Source organism: Podarcis filfolensis (genome assembly GCF_964270895.1).
Source record: "Podarcis filfolensis genome assembly, chromosome: 4".
Lineage (NCBI taxonomy): Eukaryota > Metazoa > Chordata > Lepidosauria > Squamata > Lacertidae > Podarcis > Podarcis filfolensis.
The window spans coordinates 22,326,837-22,345,589 of NC_139607.1; the positions used below are offsets into that span (position 1 = coordinate 22,326,837).

General features: G+C 41.0%; 1 protein-coding gene across 8 annotated transcripts in view; it reads right to left on the reverse strand.

The window, feature by feature from the left end:
• Nucleotides 1–18,753, reverse strand: part of TMTC4 (transmembrane O-mannosyltransferase targeting cadherins 4) — a 67,734-nt gene that overhangs the window by 3,745 nt on the left and 45,236 nt on the right. For all 8 annotated transcript variants that reach the window (XM_083610642.1, XM_083610640.1, XM_083610641.1 and 5 more), the window contains 11 exons: nt 17,739–17,831; nt 13,821–13,982; nt 11,991–12,193; nt 9,062–9,233; nt 8,825–8,956; nt 5,022–5,101; nt 3,383–3,490; nt 3,137–3,278; nt 2,375–2,489; nt 2,129–2,241; nt 464–533 (listed from right to left, as the gene is read on the reverse strand). In XM_083610642.1, the coding sequence (XP_083466768.1) occupies nt 464–533; nt 2,129–2,241; nt 2,375–2,489; nt 3,137–3,278; nt 3,383–3,490; nt 5,022–5,101; nt 8,825–8,956; nt 9,062–9,233; nt 11,991–12,193; nt 13,821–13,982; nt 17,739–17,831 (1,390 nt within the window). The remainder of the gene's footprint in view (nt 1–463; nt 534–2,128; nt 2,242–2,374; nt 2,490–3,136; nt 3,279–3,382; nt 3,491–5,021; nt 5,102–8,824; nt 8,957–9,061; nt 9,234–11,990; nt 12,194–13,820; nt 13,983–17,738; nt 17,832–18,753) is intronic.

Consider the following 18,753-nt stretch of genomic DNA (forward strand, 5'->3'; position numbering starts at 1 on the left):
TCTTGCCAATTACTTAGAAAACATTAAAACATTTGGTTGGCTGCCGGCATGGTGGCAGCCTGCTCTGTTGCCAGCTGGAGGGGACACGTTTGGGAGCTGAGCAGGCCAGGGAATGACAAGAGTGGATTGTGCTAGAGCCATAAATTGCTGTTTTTATCAGGAGAGCTCATGGCGGTTTGCAAGCATGGCACAAAAGAGCCAATTTGCCACCACTGACATGCAGCCACCTCTGGGCTGTAGTGTGCTGCCTGGTTGGTCTATTATACAATGCATTGAGCTTTGCATTTTTGGAACTCCTTTCTCTAGCTGGCAATTTGTTTAGCAAGTAGGCAGAATAGAAATCTCGGCAGCAGAATAATGCCTTAAAAACAGTAGTTTTTAAGACAATTAACATGAAAAGAAGTACAAGCAGTGTGTCTGATTTTTTAAAAGTTTGCACTAGGGGAGCTGTAAAATGTCTTACCCAAATTACCATGGTAACTGGCTGCAGTTGGATTGGCTTTAATTGCCTTGTGGAACAAAGCTTCAGATTCCTGAATAATTCAGAAAAAGAGATCAACAGGACAAGCTATTTCTGTAGTGCATACAATGTCAAGTACAACCAAACACTACCAATTACCTCATGCTCTGTGGTCTATTAATGTGATTATGTCACCATATTTTTTTCATGTGCATTCACACTTCTACTTCTCTCTAATGGATATACATACAATATAATTCACAGCCTGATCCAGCTGTTGTCTGGTAGTTGCTGTCAATTAAACAGTAATTACTTCTGTGCGAGTAAGAACACAAAAACACTTGCGGACTGCATTATAACCGGATGCTCACACAAATCACCACTTAAAACCTGCATATTTGTGTTAAAATGAAGTTAATCCCAATAAAATCAATGAGATGAATCCACTTTTATTACAGCCAACAATTTTTAAAGGCTCATCTGCTTTGTTTTGGAGACAATACTTCTAGAAAGAAAAAATGCTCCACAAAAGACTTTTCACTTGTTTTTCTAACTGACTTGCTTCAAATATTCTGACCACTGAATATTTTCATTATTCATTTTAAGTTTTGCTAGGCTCACACATCCCTCTTGCATGACATCATTAAACTCTGAACAATACATACAAAATACATACAATTACTCAAGAAAAACAATTATTTAAACAGATAAGAGATTAAAAATACTTAAGATTTTCCTTTGCAGCAGATGCAGACATAATTACAGGGCTACTTAACACAGCTTTATGTCTGTTTATAACCCAAGGGTAAGTGCTGATTCTAATTTAAATTTTTTTTCAAGAAAAACCCTGGCTTATTTCTATATTTATCAATTTGAGTGATGATTTTTAGATGTGCTGCATATAAGATAAAAAATATTTTTATGTGGTTTCTAAACTGTTCTGCAAAACACGCTTGCTTGCCTGTCTCCCTAAACCAAACTCATGAACTTGTTCACAGTAAGGAACCTAGTGTTTTCTGTTTAGGCAGGAATGAGTAAAAGTCAGCTGAATAATACCCAGAGTGTGTGTTCCAATCTCATGTGATTGTAGGGACCCCTGAGAACCTCAGCTAGGAATGAATCAAGTAAATTAGTTTAGCACCCAGGAGTTGATCAGACCAGGGCCCTAAAGGCTATCTTACTTCCTAGAACATATCTGAAAAAGGAGGATTTGGCCTATAAAAACCTCAGATTACTGGGGAATCCATGTTCAACTGAACCTTTCTTTTCTATAGCTACTTTGCTTTGATGTTTTCCCTATTTCCCTCTGAATTATCAATGAAATTATTCTCCTATGTTCATGAAATCTAGGGCTGGTAACTCTGCAGGTTCAGAAAACCCAGCCACATGCCGAGCTCTTTGACAACATTACTGTGTCTCTACAGATCAAGGTGAGCTTGAATAAAAGGTGGTAAACCCCATATACGAGTAGTTTGCCATGACAACATGTACATGCCACCACATTATGAATGTGCACATGTCTATTTTGCCACATGTACCTACAGAACAACTCTTCAACTCATCTCTAATGTGAGTTGTAATTTTTTTGAGAACATATTCAGTCTATGAACAATGGAGAAACAAGATAATTATTTCCTTCAAAAGTTATGATTGGAAATATTTTACTACCTTATATTTCTGTGATTTCCCCAATACATTTGCCAGTGAAAACATAAGAGAATGATCATTGGGAATTAACTCCAAAGCCTCTCTTCCAACAGCTTCAGCTTGTGCTAAGTTACCTAGGAACGTAAGAAAAGAGAGGAAAGGGTGCCGAATAGCACACTAGTTTTTATTCCACAAAACCGTAAGCAGGGCAAAAACCTGCATAAATACATCACATTTAAATGTTGCTGAGTAATTCTTATACTGTACCTGTATTATCAAGCAATATAATCATGTTGTTCCAAGCCAAACTGTGTTGTGGTTTCAGAACAGTGGCATTCCTCCATGCATTCAATGCATCTATGTGGCGATTGAGGTCAGCATACTGAAACACGGACGACAATATGACAGCAAATACAGTAACGGTAGTCCTGAATAAATTAGATCAATGCTCAAGTTCCTCCCCTGTTCTAGTCCCACTCCTTCTCATATTACTTTATGCAAAAAACAACAACCATGTATATATATGAAAAAACAATAGCGAGTAGTGCTATATTTTGGAGACAAGCTCTTGAAAATGGTCAAAGCCATGAAATGGTCAAAGCCATGAAAGGCAATCTGCAGTGAAAGTTCTCGCCCACTGATATTGTAGGAACAACACACAGGAACATAGGAAACTGCCTTATACGGAGTCGGTCCATCTTACTCAGTATTGCATACACTGACCGGCAGGGGTTTTCAGGGTTGCAGGCCGGAGTCTCTCCCACCCCGACTTGGTGATGTCGGGGATTGAACCTGGGACCTTTTGCATGCAAAGCAGATGGTCTGCTATGGGCTGGAGTGCAGGGCTGAGGATGTGCCCTTCACCTACTGCACTCTGAATATTATTAGGAAGCTGCATGAAACATGCCAAAGTACTGCTGTTTAACCACACTGTTAACATCTAGGAAGTATGCTTAAGTTCGCCACCGAGGCGACATTTCATCTTACTCTCTTGCTGTCATTAGCACACATGTAATGCAATACACTTACCAAACGTCCTAAATTATAGTAACAATCTGGGTATTTTTTCCGGTGTCTAATTGCAGTCCAGTAGCTTTGCTCTGCTTCTCCATACCTCCTTAAGCTATTCTGCACTATTCCCAGATTCATCCATGCCGCTGCAAAATCAGGCCTAGGCAGAATTGTTGGATACGTTTAGTATATAGGACAGGACACAGCACTCCTTTTATATGCTCTGCAACAACAACAACTGGAATTGTGAATTTAAAAACGTACTGTATTTGTACAGCTAGTGACAGCAGCTCTTCAGCTTCATGGAGTTCATTCCTTTCTTTCAAGATATTTCCCAGGTTGTTCATAGCGTGCACATATTTAGGATTCAATCTGGGCATGTAAAAGGGGGGGAATAATTACTCATTGGAAAAAGGCAGCCTGACTCATTTTCTTTCATTTACACTACAGTAAATGAAATCTGCTGGATTGATTGCTTCTGTCGACAGGTGTCTTTTGTACAGGTACTGTAACGAGCTGGGCTTACAGGTAAGACCTCTCCCTTACAGCAGGTGCTTCTAATCTCAGCTTGTTACATACAGTGAAGATACCAGGTAGCCTGACATCTGGCTGGTTGATAGGGGATCAAATATTTATTTCACTCATTATAATGCACACCAATCTCTGACTTTTGTCTTCTGGGTTTCTGGGGCTTTTCCTGTTGTTATTCTGTCTTTCACAGCTACAATAAACCTACCATTAAAATTATGGACTGGTCATTTCTTCGTCAGAGGGCAAACACGCAAATTTAGCAGGCGATCAAATACTTACCCCCCTCACTGTATATAGCCACCAACTTGTGAGACCACCTATTATTTGAATCTCAACCTGACCAAACATAGGAAATTTACCCCTTAATCATATATTAAATCATCATCACCAATCTTATCTAGACTACAGTGATTTATTTAAAATGAGAGACAGGAAATGGTGCCCTCTCTAGAACGTGATGCAGAAAGAAACAACTATAATGTAGCTTCATTGCTAGGATGGCTTTGCTATCAGTGGTGCTTGCCTGCAGAACATGTTGAGCACATGCAGAAGATAGTGCTTTTACCCAGGCAGCATTATCTTGCTTTAAATTTAAAAACAACAACAACAGGAATACAGGTCTCCTTTATTCATTTTTCTACAAACACATGTCATCCCTTTTATTGCCTTCATTCATGTGCCCATATTTAATTTTGTTAGGTTTGTACTACCTAATTTTCTTTTGGCTTTATAATTCTGGAATTTCACATGACTTCCAATACACAGTAGTCATACTTGCCACTATGATCCGATTGCACCCCTTAATCTGTGTATTTAGGATATGAGATATATGATACATGAGTGTGTCTGTGTGCACACACTAGTATATATCTCCTAACTACAAAAATATTGGATTGAAATTGAATAACCTATTGTATTTTCTACTTTTTCAGCAACTACCCAAGTCTGGATTGGGATGGGACCACCTCACAATTCTTTCCTGTGTTACATCACCAACATTTTTACTCACTCTGTGTACATTTTCCTAACCATAGTGTTCTAAGCTACTTTCATTCCCCGCCCCCCAAGGATTAAATTCTCTTTTGAATAATTCTAATAAAATTAATTTATTTTAAACAGTGCATTGAGATGTCATGTCTTCCAGGATCCGTTTTATAGGCCAATAAATGCAATATTCTGAATATTTTTTCCTGTTCCTTTTTAAAATCAGTTTTTATTAAAGATTTTCTTGTGTAACAAACAAGTGGAAAAAAAAAAGGAAAAGTGCATATAGTGTCTCCACTTTCAGTTCATAGAGTCTTTTTCACAGTTTGTTTGCATTCATTGTGGGACACTTCCCTGTTCCCCTTTTAAACAGTAAACTGGCACGTACCTGACAGCTTCCCTGTAATAGTTGATTGCAGCTGTTTGGTTGCCTTTATCAGCCAGGTTTTTGCCAACATTATAATGAACCTGAAAGTAAAGGCCAGAAATGTATTAATTGTTCCAGACATTTATTACTCTTAGATACTAATAATGCAGCATTTATCTCTGCAACTGCAATTTTGAAAATAGATTTATGGTTTAACAAAGCATCTTACTTTTGTTTATAAATATATATACCACAGGTCAAGGTAAGTGCAACCTTCTTTGAATAATATGCATAATTTACAGTGATGTGTCAAGCTTCAAGAAGGGGATGGCTTGAAATAAAAACTACATTTGTGCTTTGACCCTTTTTCCCAAAGCTGATGCTGAGTCAAGCCTCTGAAGTTCAGGGCCAGGCTCAACATTGTTTGTATGGGCCCACAATGTTCTCTCTTTCCTTACACAGTGATAGTATGAGGTAGGATATATAGCAGGGACTCCATTAGGCTTTTAACACAGTCATGGTATGTTCAAATAGCATCAACAGCTGCCAGGAAAAATAAAAAATGTAGCTGAAGAGAATACGACACAAGAATTAGAGAGAAGAAAATAATAATCAGAGAACAAACATCCCAGTGAAAATGCAAGTCTTCAGCAACTTTGAAGTTCACCGAACATTTATCCAACTGAAAATTCATGCCTATTGGTTCTGATACGTTTTGGTTGAATGAGTTTTTTAAATTTCCAACACAAATATTTACAGAAAGTTGTAGGTCAGCGAAGAACATATTTGAACTACTCGATCTTCTGCTGACTCTGCAAATTTCAGCCCTGCAGGTTTCTGGAAGAACTCTCTTAGATTTTTTTGGGGGGGGGCATGCAATTGAGTCCACAGCAGGCCCAAAATGGACATAGAAACCTGCCTCTCCTTGTACTGGGCCTATGCCTACTTCAGCATCATAGGTTAATGGTATTAACCAGTGTTGGTGCCTATGCCTTTGCTTAGCATGCTGACATTGGCCACAGAAGAGGGGAAGGAGTATACATTGTTGGTTGTGGCAGCAGCCAACTAGTCTTTACAACCACACAACTAGTCCAAGCATCCCAACATGTTTGTATACCAGCTAAGGCCAGATCAATCTATTTTTACCAGCAAATACCATTCCCACTGCCAAACAAGTGTAGCAAAGCAATTGGTTACACGATGGCAACTAATGAATCACTTTTCCCTACTAAGAGCACCTTGAAACACAATGTGAAAGAAGGGTATACTTTTATCTTATTTGTATATCGCCCTCCATCTGTTCATCTCAGAGCAGTTCACAACATAAAAATATAAAATTAAAACCCCCCAAAATGCATAATAAAAGAACAAAAACAAACCAATAATAAATTCAGTAAATAAATAAACTGCTGATCTCCTCCCACAACATGTTTGAAAGGTTATCAGATATAACAAGCCAAAGGCCTGGTTGAAGAAAAATGTTTTTGCTCGGCGCCTAAAGGTGTATAATGAAGGCACCTGCTAAACCTCCCAGGGACATCATTCCACAAATGGAAAATCCTACGTGCACACCACCATACAGTATATCCAACTCCAAACAGACCTTATGTGTCAGGACTGGTCGTTGTCCTCTTCAGATCACCACACAAACGCCTCTTGTTCTTTTATAACTTTTTATTGTGTATTAACAAAATAATCTTATAAACAGTTCTTAAATATTATTCCTCAGAGTCACTTATTTCAGATACCTTCTGAGCTCTGCTTCTCCGTGACCAGCCACCCTCAAAATGGCGAAGGCGCCTTTCCCTTCGTTTTCCCGCTCTTTTTTCTACCCTCCTGGCTAGAGCTGGCCTGTATCTCCACTCCTCCAAATCTGAGCTAGAACGTAACCCTTGCCTTTCCTGTGAACAGCCGGTCCCTCCCTGTTGTTCCTCCTGCTCCCTTCTATTAGAGTCACTGCTCTCCTTCCCCCCTTGGGGAATGCTTTCTCCCTCTGATAAACTGAAAACTTCTAACTCTTCCCTGACACTATGTTTTCAGAATTAAAACAAAAAGGAAGCTGCCATATTCACAATTGAGGAAACAGAAACCAGAGGTCTAGCTACATCTTTTACAAGCATTCTACAATAAGGAAGTGTGAAACACTGCGTCCCACAGAGTGTGGAAGAGGTATAGCTGCATTTTGTTGTGTGACAAAAAAGGAACGGTTCAACCATGGGGTGGAGCTGCAGCAGTGCTGTTCTGTCTGCATGGGCAGTGACAGAGCCAATACAGCGCTCCTGTCTGCATGCCCTTATTCCTCCTGAATAAGTGGGCTAAACAGCTCCTGCCCACTCCCAAACCAATCAGGGACAATGTGTTCCCTAGATCCACAAAGATTACCGTTCCTGAAAAACAAATGCTATACACAACAGCCATATATTGAACTATTATAGTTCCTCCGTTCCGTCTCCCTAAGGAACCCTAGGGAAATCAGTTTATAAGAGAGATGGAAATCTGTAGCATGCAATCCCAATTCTCTGTAAGTGCCCTACAGGTTTTTCAAAATTGGCTGCAAATACTGGCGATACTGAACATTTTGTTCGCATTGGGTCTTAAACTTCAGATTTTGTGTACTTTTTTTGGCTTACCAAACACAGTAAACTGCCTTTTGCTATCTTTCAGTAGGAAATGTGGGACATAAATTCAATGAATCATCGCCACCACCTTTTAGAATAAAGCATAGGCTAGTTCAGGTGTTTTAACTTTTCTGCATAAGCTAAGCCCTGAGAAACAGATACAGACTGAGAAAAGGATATGGATTGCCAAGCTCATTCATGAACCAATTCAACTTTGATGCTAGGCAGATGTGATACACTGTTGCTTACTATTTTATATCCCACAACTGCTTTTAATAATGCATAAAAGCAGGGATTGACCTGATTTCCAGAGCAGCATTATGCATGCAAAGAACAATACAGATCTTGAATTGTCTGTGATCCTCTTATTCCCGCCATTAAACGCCACAGTAAAAGAAATCCTTTGCGCGGGATAACTTTTAAGTTTGCATCTTTACTGGGACTGATAGTTTTGCTTGGGAGTTAAGCAAAGCAGTGATTTCTTCAATTGCCATTCCTATAAGCCCAGCTTGGAAACCTGGGCTGCAAACCAGTATATCATCACTTAAATTGAGACCAGGCACTCAACACTGAATCAGGGATCTGAATCAGCAGTGGAGGAAGTCGCTCAGGCACCAGGGGCCCACGGGGCTCCGGAGTCTGCTTGCCTCCTCCCACTCAGCTACCCTACAGCTGGGGGGGGGGAGGCAGCCTGCCTGTGTGGCTCAGACGTACTGCAGGCCCCGCGGTGAGTTCCGTCTGGCATTTTGTCACCTCCCTCAGTGGTGACACCCGAGACAGTCCACACCAACCGCACCCCCTTCCTCCGCCCCTGATCTGAATTAGTATTTACCAGCCTTTAACTAAAGATTGTTTGGGGACCTCTTTCTTATGTTTGTATGGTGGTAGTGCTGCAGATGCAACCTACATTGCATCAGGCTGCAACCTGGTAGTAGCTCCCGACACACCAGTTAAAGACCAATGCTCTAAATGATGGGAAAGGCACACAGGAATGTACCACAAGGATGTAGCTGCATTTTAGATCCAAATGATGGAGGAATAAAAAATAGTTTTTGAACGTACTTGGTGATGTGGGGAATGACTTAAAAGAAAATACTTTCAGATTTTTAATTTCCTTTACATTTGTTCAAATTTTTACTTCAAAATAGGGATTTCCCTTTACAGAGTGCAATGCATATGGCCAATGCATATTACTCCAAAACTTACTTTTGCATTCAGTGGACACACAGACAAAGCACTCCTAAAAAGTTGTTCTTCAGATCTCCACTGGTTACTGCGGATAACACAACGCCACACATTTACCAACAAGAGGCCCAGCAGAGCAGCAACAAGAAATTTCTTGGAGAGAAGAAACACATGTTAGGAACCACAGTTTAAAGCTTTTTTTGTGTGTGTGTATGTATGTATACCTGTTGTCAGTTATATGGATCCTTTTGTTAGTACCTTTTTTTTAGCTTGTCTGCTCAATAGACTGAATCCGTATGTAATCAGCATGCAATAGCCAATACTTGGGAGGTAGGTTACTCTTTCTGCAACAACAAATCCAACTCGAAAGAACAGATTACTTGCAGGGAGGAAAGGGATGATGAGAAATCCCAAACCCAATGTCAGGATTCTGGAAGGCAGAAAGTAAGTTACAGGATGAACAACGCAATCATGACTTCTTATGATATTTTTATGCTACAACTTAGTAGCTGCATGTAAAAAGCTGGGGTTTCAAAGAATCTAATTGAATTCTGTCTTTTCAGCATGGAATCTTTAGAATCCATGCTGAATTCCATTCAGAGACATCAGAAATACGGTATCATGTGAGAAAAATTCATGCCATGGCTCTTTTCTATACCAATATCTTCCCAGGAATGGTAATGCTGTTGCATGAAGGAACTGCTGCATGGGCTCCTCTGTGGGGAAACCTGGAGATTTCTGATGTTACTAAGCAGGGTGGGAAGGAACTACTCAGTGGAAGATCTTGTATCACTGAAGGTCATGTTGGAAAAGACTCCAAGCAATCAGTTGTGTTAATGATGTCCGTGTGCTTGCCATGTAATAGTTTGGTGATCCAAAGTTTAACATAATGTACTCAATCTAGACATTCTAAATATGCATGGGAAGCCCTGGTTTTGAAGCATTTACCTAAGTGGGAAGGGGAGTATTTAGTAGGGGTGTATAGCAGCTCTTTGCTGGGGCTCAATAATGAGGTGAACTGAGGTGATTTCACCACTCCCTGAGCTGGACCGCAGGGTCACCAAAGCATGCAGTCACTCCCCCCACAAGACCTCATGTTGCTCTGCTGCTCTATAGTTTTTGTACTCTACTTTGTGTAAACTATATTTCTATATTTCCCCCCATGCCTATATGTTTCCCTTGGTCCATGGGCTTTGCAAAAAGCAAGACTGTTCAGAATGCTATCTGTGAAGCACTAAAGTGCTCTGGGTGATTTTGTTGTTGTTGGAGGCAGAGCAGCTGAAGATTTTATTTTTTTTTAAGTAAGATGCTTCATTTATCTTTTTTTTTTTTTTTTACAAAAGACCACTGTGTTGCTTGGGTGGGGGTGGGAATCCTCTCGAGTGCTTCAGCACTCCACAGGCACTATTCTGAACACTTGCGCCTTGTAATGTCTATCTATAGGAGGACACAAGCACAAGAACGTTAAGCCAACCGCTATGAAGCTGCTAATAAAAGTTATTTTAAGGTAATCAAGAGAGGCAACCCCCACTCCCTCCTCAAAATTATGAAGCTAATATGGATGTGCTGGTTTCAGTCCATTTCTGGGGGAAAAATGAAAGTGTTATTGACCTTTTCTTTGTTTAAAATGTCACATTTTAAAAAGTTTTCTTGCACAAGACCCCCTGGAACTACCCGCCTGCGATTTGGTAGGTTTAATGCACTCTAGAGAAGCCCCCATGCCTGTAGATTTAATCCCCACTTCTGTCATAAGGGCAACAAGTTACAGCTGTTTTTGTAGATTCTCCTGATATTTAGTATGTATAATGAGAAACACTAACAGACACGAAGTATTTCCTTGTGGCATCAGGGTCTAGTTTATAGCAAAATGTCTCTAAAGTATAATTACTGTTTTACCACTGGTATCACTGGGGCACAAGAATTCTTCCTACTTTATGGTTTACCACAGATCATGTGTATCTGCTTTGCTTTCCCCCCACAATACACAAGCACAAATGATTAACTGCAAAAATCCATGTTTATGTCAGGTCTCCTTTCTGTGATTCCAGGATACGGTTGTGTTTGTGCGTTCTGGATATCATCCAGGAACACATGTATGGAAGAAAATATTTTGATAGCTTATCATCCAAATATTAGCATACAAACAAAAAGAAACTTTTAAGGATCTGCCAAGGAAAATGAGGGGGCAGGGGATCCAAGGTATCTTAAGTGAAAAATTCCTGAAGCAAAAAGGCAAAATGTAATCGCATCTATGTGTTGTACGCAAACCAAAAAGATGGCAACCAGCACAGGGGTTAAGAGTGCAAGCTGTGACATTGCTGGTTCAAAGCTCATACCTTAGGCAAGCCACTATTTCGCAGGAATGAATACTACCTTGCAGGACTGTTGTAAAAGTATGGAAATAATGCACATGAACTGCTATTAAGACTCAAAAGCACTATTAGGTCATTTGTTTTTATTTATTTTTAAAGGGAAAAGCTGGATCAAGATTAGCAAGCATCCTTGTGGAGGAATAAAAGGCCAATTTGAACAAGGTGCAGTTTTGCCAATTAAAAGGATTAAATGTTTGGTTCAAGAACACCAGACCAACACCTGTAATATCTTCTCAAAAAATATTGTTTCATCCTCTTAAAGCAACTTTCATTTCTGTAAAACGACAGGGGTTCCCCTAGCCCACCCCATATTATTTTCTCTCTGTTTACTGATGAAGAGTAATCACTCTGGGACAGCATTTTATTTTTTTAATCAACAGCCAGAACCATTTTTTTCTAAAAGTTTTTTTCTTAAGGGTTTTTATTATTATTATTATTAACAAAAGAAACATTGTGGAAAGAGGCGAAGGAAAACAACATACTTCAATTACACTTTATTCTGACCACAAATTACTTTTTACCCCCTACAGAGTTAAGGATCTGAAAATGCCATTTCAGAAAGAACATAAAGCAGCCATCCGTACCTCCCTTTTACAAGTTTGCCTCCCCATAGTCAGTGTAAAAAAATGATGGAGCCAAATTGGGAAGAGAATGCAAGTTGGAGCTATAAATATTTATTTGAGCGGGGTTTGCCAAGGTATATTGATTCCACTGATTTGTTGTTGTTTTTTTAAAAAAAGGAAGAGGAGGAAGATGAAGAGTGCTGGAAATAAGAAAACCCAATTAGAAATTTAAAATTCAATAATGTCGTTTACCTTCTCTTCTGGCTGTCTTCAGAGCACAAGGCTTGGCACATCAGAGCAATTAGGCAGAACCAAAGAACTGCTAGTGCAATTATTCTCCAGTCACTGACTGATTTAATAAGGGGCACGCAGCCCATTGACCAATCAAAACACAGCCACCAGGGACACAGCAGCAACCATGCATTCAACGAATAGTAGTAATTATAGTTTATAGCCTGTCAGTCAAAGGAAAAACAAACATTTACTTCATACTGAACTTTAAGAGGCTGTTAGGAAGGGGGGAAGGGGGTAAAATCACTACTACTTTTTCAGATCGCCTAGTTTTTATTTAAGCCTCCTCTTCAACAAAACTGTTTATCAGATAAAACACTTATTGGCTCCAAGACTCTAGCCTAATCAAATGTAAGTTAATTAAGGTTATCTCAGTGTAATTGCATGTTCTGCTGTCCCCTGCTCCCCACCATACAAATTTGGCTGCCCAAAAGAATATTCCTTTCTAGGAAGGCTTATATGGTTACAATCCAGTGGGTGCCACTGGCAATATCCCACTTCTGGTTTTTGCTCAAAGTTCTTTGGCTTCTGCACCTAACAGTGGGCTCTGCCTTATGCAGCTCCAGAGGTCAAAGCATAGAGAATATATGTGACGGAAAAACTACGGCTACTCAGATCAAGACAGTTCTGTATCATTAATCTAACCAGACTGTGGTAGATCCAGCAGAGCCATTCACTTTGAAGTAGACATTTCCAAAACAAAAAAAATCCTGATCCATAGGTGAGCATTAATTTTTTTTAAAAAAAGGAATGGGGAGACCTTGGTAATATGCCCCCCTTGTGGTGCCGGCTTAAGCTGGGCTTTAGGCAAGAGGCACAAGGCACAAGGCTCTGACAGGGTCCCACAGCCCTCCTACCTCCTTCCCGAAGCCCAGTAAATATTTGTCTGGCTTGGGAAGGAGGCTGGAGGACTCTAGGACCAGTGGCGTGCAGCCAGTGGCCTCAGGGGACTAGGCTAGTCCCTTAAATGTTCCCCTGGCACCTCTAGCCCCAGGAAGCTTCTGCCTGGCTTAGGCAGGGAGGAACAATGCTCACACGCACGACGTTGCGACATGCCACACACAATCACCTTCACAAGCTGGTCCTAACTTTTCCCCTATGAAAAATTTCACCACACGTCACTATCTAGGACCCTGTCACACCTCCTTCCCAAAGCCAGGTTAGCACTCACTGGGTTTTGAGAAGGTGCCCTCCTCGCCTGGGGAAACTCAGCCAGATGGGCGGGGTATAAATAATAAATTATTATGATGATGATGATGGACGTGTGTGTGTGTGTGTAAACCTCTACCTTTTGCATGGCTGGAATGTAACCCACTGTACAAAGGTCAAGAGTCAAGTTTGTTCCTCCACCCCTTTCTGCCCCCGGCTCTGTCCACAACTGGTGTGTAGCTGTCAGAAGTTGCCCATAAGAACTGTGGACATTGGACTGAATAAGGTTCCACACCCGATTTAAAACATTCACATTCTAAAAGCATCATTCATTCAGCACCCTCAAGGAATGATGCTTTTACCACTTTGATGGTTCAAATCTTGTAAGCTATGTATGAACACACCAAGCTGCCTGATGCCCAATCAGACTGCTGGTTCATCTAGTCCAGTACTGTCTACTCTGACTGGCAGCAGTCCACAAAAGCCTTTTTGCAAGCCTACCCTTGGGAGTTGCCAGAAACTGAATGGGAGAACTTGCTACGTACAAAGCAGTTGTTCTGGAAATGACACATGGCCCCTCCGCTTTTTTTTTATAGTTCTTAATTTGTTAGCTCACTGAAAAGCAATGCCTCTGCCACTTACCCTCACAAATATACTGTCTGCGAATGAAGCTGGGTTATCCACTTCAGTAAACGCTGGTGGTCCTGTGCCCATAATCCGCCAGCGCACATACAGCATGGTGGCTCCTCCAGATAACAGAAGAGTCATCCTGAACAGAAGTCCTTTTCTAAACACCACTAGACTCTAGAGAGGAAGAGAGCAGAAGAAAAGGAAAAGCTCAGGTCATCACAACTTTTTCCTTTTAAAAACTGCAAATTCAGACAGATGGGTGTAACAGAAAATGTGTAGTGGGGGAGAGGGGAGGTAGTACTAATGCTTCTCTAACTTTGCCATCTACTGACCCAATTAATGATAATGATGATAGTAATAATAAGGGCTCCTGCGCTTGTAACACACACATGGTAGAAAAAAGTTTGGTTGCTGTATTGTACTACGGTGATTTAATGGTGAGCAAAGCCATCATCATTAAAGACATCAGATCCCCATACAGGCGAGGCAGAGTACAGACAATACAACGCTGCCAACGAAGACTCTGCCAAGCATGGAGCGAATTGTACAAGCAGCCCTGCGCTGCATTTATATTCCATTTTCCACAGAAGTGCAGAAAAGTCACAGCAGTCAGTGTGGTGTAGTGGTTAAGAGTGTTGGACGCAAGTTCAAAGACCTATGCTGCCCTGAAGCTCACTGGGTCACCACCTCAGGCCAGTCTCTTAGTCTAACTTACCTCACAAAGTGGTTTTGGGGTGTGTGGAGAAAACCACATGCAGCTCCTTGCAAGAAAGGTGGGATATACAGTACATGGACTTAGGTGCTGCCTGGTGGCGCTTAATGGGGTAGAAGCAGGAGGAGACAAATTGATGCAGTAGCCTGGAGCTGGTGTAATAATCAAGCCCAATTCCGCCACCGCCCCTCTATTCTCTTTTATGAGGCTGCTGTTAATGGGGATCCCACCAGTTACATTTCTGCCTACTGGCACATTCAGTGAGTAGAACATGGGAACTTTTGTGCCACCAGAAAAGACACTGGTGTCACTTGGCATGCAGAGGCTAGAGGGCTGGGTGGAGAGGTACCTCCATCCAATCCACGACCCCATCCCATCTGGTTCAAAGGGTTTTAGTAAGTATCCTGGTTTTTAAAGATAAAGTAAATCTTAAGTCCCACTTGCTGCGAAAGAAGGGTAAAACCAATGTGGGCAATCTCAGAAGCCAGCTTTCCCCTGTTGCCATTCTGCCGCCCTTACCCAGTGGACTAAGATGTAAGACTTTGATGCGCCTATCCAGGATCGTGAGAAGACAGACAGTTTATGGAAGCAGTGGAAATAGATGCACCAAGAAGAAAAACAACATTCTGTGCCCAAGTAATCCAGGATTTCTGAAGAAAATAGATAGGTCTCAAAGCCTCTCCTCAGCTTCATATTTATTTTTTTCATGTTTGGAAAACTGCAGGAAGAAGCCTGCATATGAGAATCAATGGTGGTCCCATTTGAATCCTGGCCCAAATTAAGTTCAACAACTGTGAGCCACATGATAGCGACATAAAAGTTTGTGAGGCAACTGTCGTTATAGCAACACTGCCAGTTACTAGTATAGGGTACAGATATGAAATTCTTCAGCATATCCTCATATTATTAGTATCCTACCTTGCAGTATTACAGACACAACAGGGAACTGCAAGAACATGAAAGTCTAATAAATAAACTTGCTGTTTGCTCTGGTTCATCTACACCATAAAGATTTACAATAAAACATAGGCTCCAATCTTCAGCATACTGACTTGGAAATATGCCCCACTGAAAACAATGGGGTTTGCTTCCAAGTAGGCACGTTTGGAGTTTGTTGCATTGGGAAAGAAGATGCATAGTATTATCAAAGCTTTTGATCAGGCATTCGAAACAGCAAGTTTCTAAAAAGAATCTGTATATATTTTATTTGTTACATCAGGCACAAGAGTACTCTCACCGCTTTAACCACCCTGAATTTATAAAATTTAGAATTTATCATGGTGGCAATAGTTATTTAAAGTATGGAACAGCCACCATGACATAGCATTTCTTACTCAACAACCACATGTAACTGTATTTAGCATTTCACTGTATTTGACAGATGACATGCAACACTTTAAAGCATTCGACTAACAAATAAATAACCGACACCCTGTTTTATTTTGTACAGTGGATACGCAATGTAATATGAGATTTGGCAGCAGCTCACAGCAGTTGACAATTGCTAAACACCAAAAACAATCAAAGGAGACTGCTAACACTAGAGTTTCAAATTCTGCGGTAAAATGTCAAATGAACGCTTTAATTTTCAGCGAAGTTTTTTTTTATATAAAAAAAACCATTTAGCTTAATGGGCTACATTGCAGGGGGTTAGACTAGATGACCCTTGGGGTCGCTTCCAACTCTACGATTCTATGAGTCTATGATTGTATGAAATCCTGAAGAGCCACTGGCAGTCACTGTAGACAATATTAAGCTGTAGACTATGTCCTTAAAGCTCTCAGGTTTCTAGGCTCACCATGTAAGGAAGAAGAAAGCTCTCAACAACAGATTCTAGCTTCTCTGAGGGAAATAAGAGGTCACTTTTGCTGGGGAAAGCTCTCACAGAAGCCATTAGAGAGAAAGAGCTACATTAGGAGGCTGAGGTCTAGAAATCTGAATAGTCACTTGGCCAAAAGTCTAAGCCCCACCCCCACCCCCAAAAAAGGAGGGAGGGAAGAAAAAAGGAGAGAAGACAGGAATGATGCTAATGAGAATGGGCACCAGGAAGAAAAATCTAAGCGGCTTAAAGAGATGCGTGTTGTAGCCTGGAAGAGGTTTAGGAAGAGAGAAGCAAGTGTTGGTCTGTCAACTTGTGGCCAGTCAAAAGCAGGATAAAATGGAATGAAAAGTATGGACTTACAAGAACAGAAGACAGTAAAGATATGAAGCTAAACAAAGGAGACCATAGGAGCCAACTCAGCTTCCCCAATAAAGTATTTGAGGGGACTGGGGGCCCCAAAATTGATGGGCATTGCCATTCAAATGATGTGAATGCACTGTTTCTTATGCGGGGGTGGGGTTAAGGTAAGCTTAACCCCCCCCCCGGCCAATATTTTATTCAAGTTTGGACCCCTGAAAGTAAGCCTGGAACAAAGGTTCCCATAAGGCAGGCATAGGCAAACTCGGCCCTCCAGATGTTTTGGGACTACAACTCCCATCACCCCTGACCACTGGTCCTGTTAGCTAGGGATGATGGGAGTTGTAGTCCCAAAACATCTGGAGGGTCGAGTCTGCCTATGCCTGCCATAAGGCCTGAACTACATAGGGTGAGGACTGGGGAAATTCTGTACGCTACTGCTGCAGAAAGGAAGTGAGCAAGCCAGGGGACTTTAAAAGTTCAGAAAGGCGATTTTTAAAAAATATATATTTGAATTATATTTTTTTTAAAAACCTACACACAAAACAGGGACGCAAATCTACAAATCACCTCCTCCACCTACTCATCTTAAGGTGGCAAAAGCACAATGTATATTCATTGTTAAAAAAAAAATCCAAAACAAAAAACAGAATTGTGATTGGAAGACAAGAGTTGCTATGTCTGCCCTATTGGAAAATGAAATTTTAAAGGATGTAATTTTGTTATTCTAAGAAGAGGTCATCTGATTCACATGATTAACTAGTTTTAGTAGCATTCCCTCCGATATTCAGAGCAGCGCTCCACAGAACAATTGCAGTAAGTCACGTTAAAGGATCTGCAATATTGAGGCTGAAATCATGAACACTCACATTTTGAAGGCAATGTTCTGTCATAGTGTTTGACCTCCAAATAATCTCACTTACTAGATCAAAGAACAGCTTGATCTTTCATGCTGCTGTAGATGTATTGACGCTAACACTTAAATGCTAACTGTATGAAGTTAAAGCGGCAGCTCTTTTAAATATATAAATGGAATCACCTCCAGCGACTTGTCCTTGCGCAGTATCTTCAAAAGAACTTCCAAAATATTGAGCTTGTTAATCATCACAGCATCAAAAAGAGCGTTCAAACCCTAAGAAGACAGGGATGAAAACAAAACAGGGAGAAGGTGAAAGAAGGTTAAGAAAGAGAAAGGAGAGATTTGTCTCGTTTAAATTTTGGTATGTATTTACACTATCTCCACTGCCTTGTGGGATATCGTCAAGAAGGGAAAAGCTAAGGATTAAACACTATACATATCCAGAGTGGAGTCCCTAAGACGGTGGGGTGGCGCCTTGTACACCTCCTTCCAGCAACTCCTGCAGCCAAACTGATGCCAAATGTATTCCTCTGCTTTCCTTTGGGCCATATCAGTGAGCTTGAAAGGAGGGACTTGTCGTCTGGGCAGCCCAGGACCTCCATACATACTGCCCAGGATTGTGCCCTGTGAAGGTCACTTCCTAATGCAGCAGTTTCACTTCACCCCCCGAGGCACAATCCACTGTCTCTTGAGACAGATGGATACCAACAAGAGTTACACCATGCAGTTCAATAATTACTCTGGATCTGTGTAGGTCTCTTAAGCCTCAGTTCAATCACTTAAAACAAGCCTTTCCCAGCCTGTTTTGGACTACAACCCAGCAGCAGCCATGCTGGCTGGGGTTGACGGAAGTTGTAGTCCAAAATGTGTGGAGAGCACCAGATTGGAGAAGGCTGGCCTAAACCACTTCATCTACCGTATTTTTTGCTCTACAAGACTCACTTTTTCCCCTCCCAAAAAGTAAGGGGAAATGTTGTGTGCGTCTTATGGAGCGAATGCAGGCTGCGCAGCTATCCCAGAAGCCAGAACAGCAAGAGGGATTGCTGCTTTCACTGCACAGCGATCCCTCTTGCTGTTCTGACTTCTGAGATTCAGAATATATTTTTTCTTGTTTTCCTCCTCCAAAAACTAGGTGTCTTGTGGTCTGGTGCGTCTTATAGAGCGAAAAATACGGTAACTATTTATTTGTTTAAAC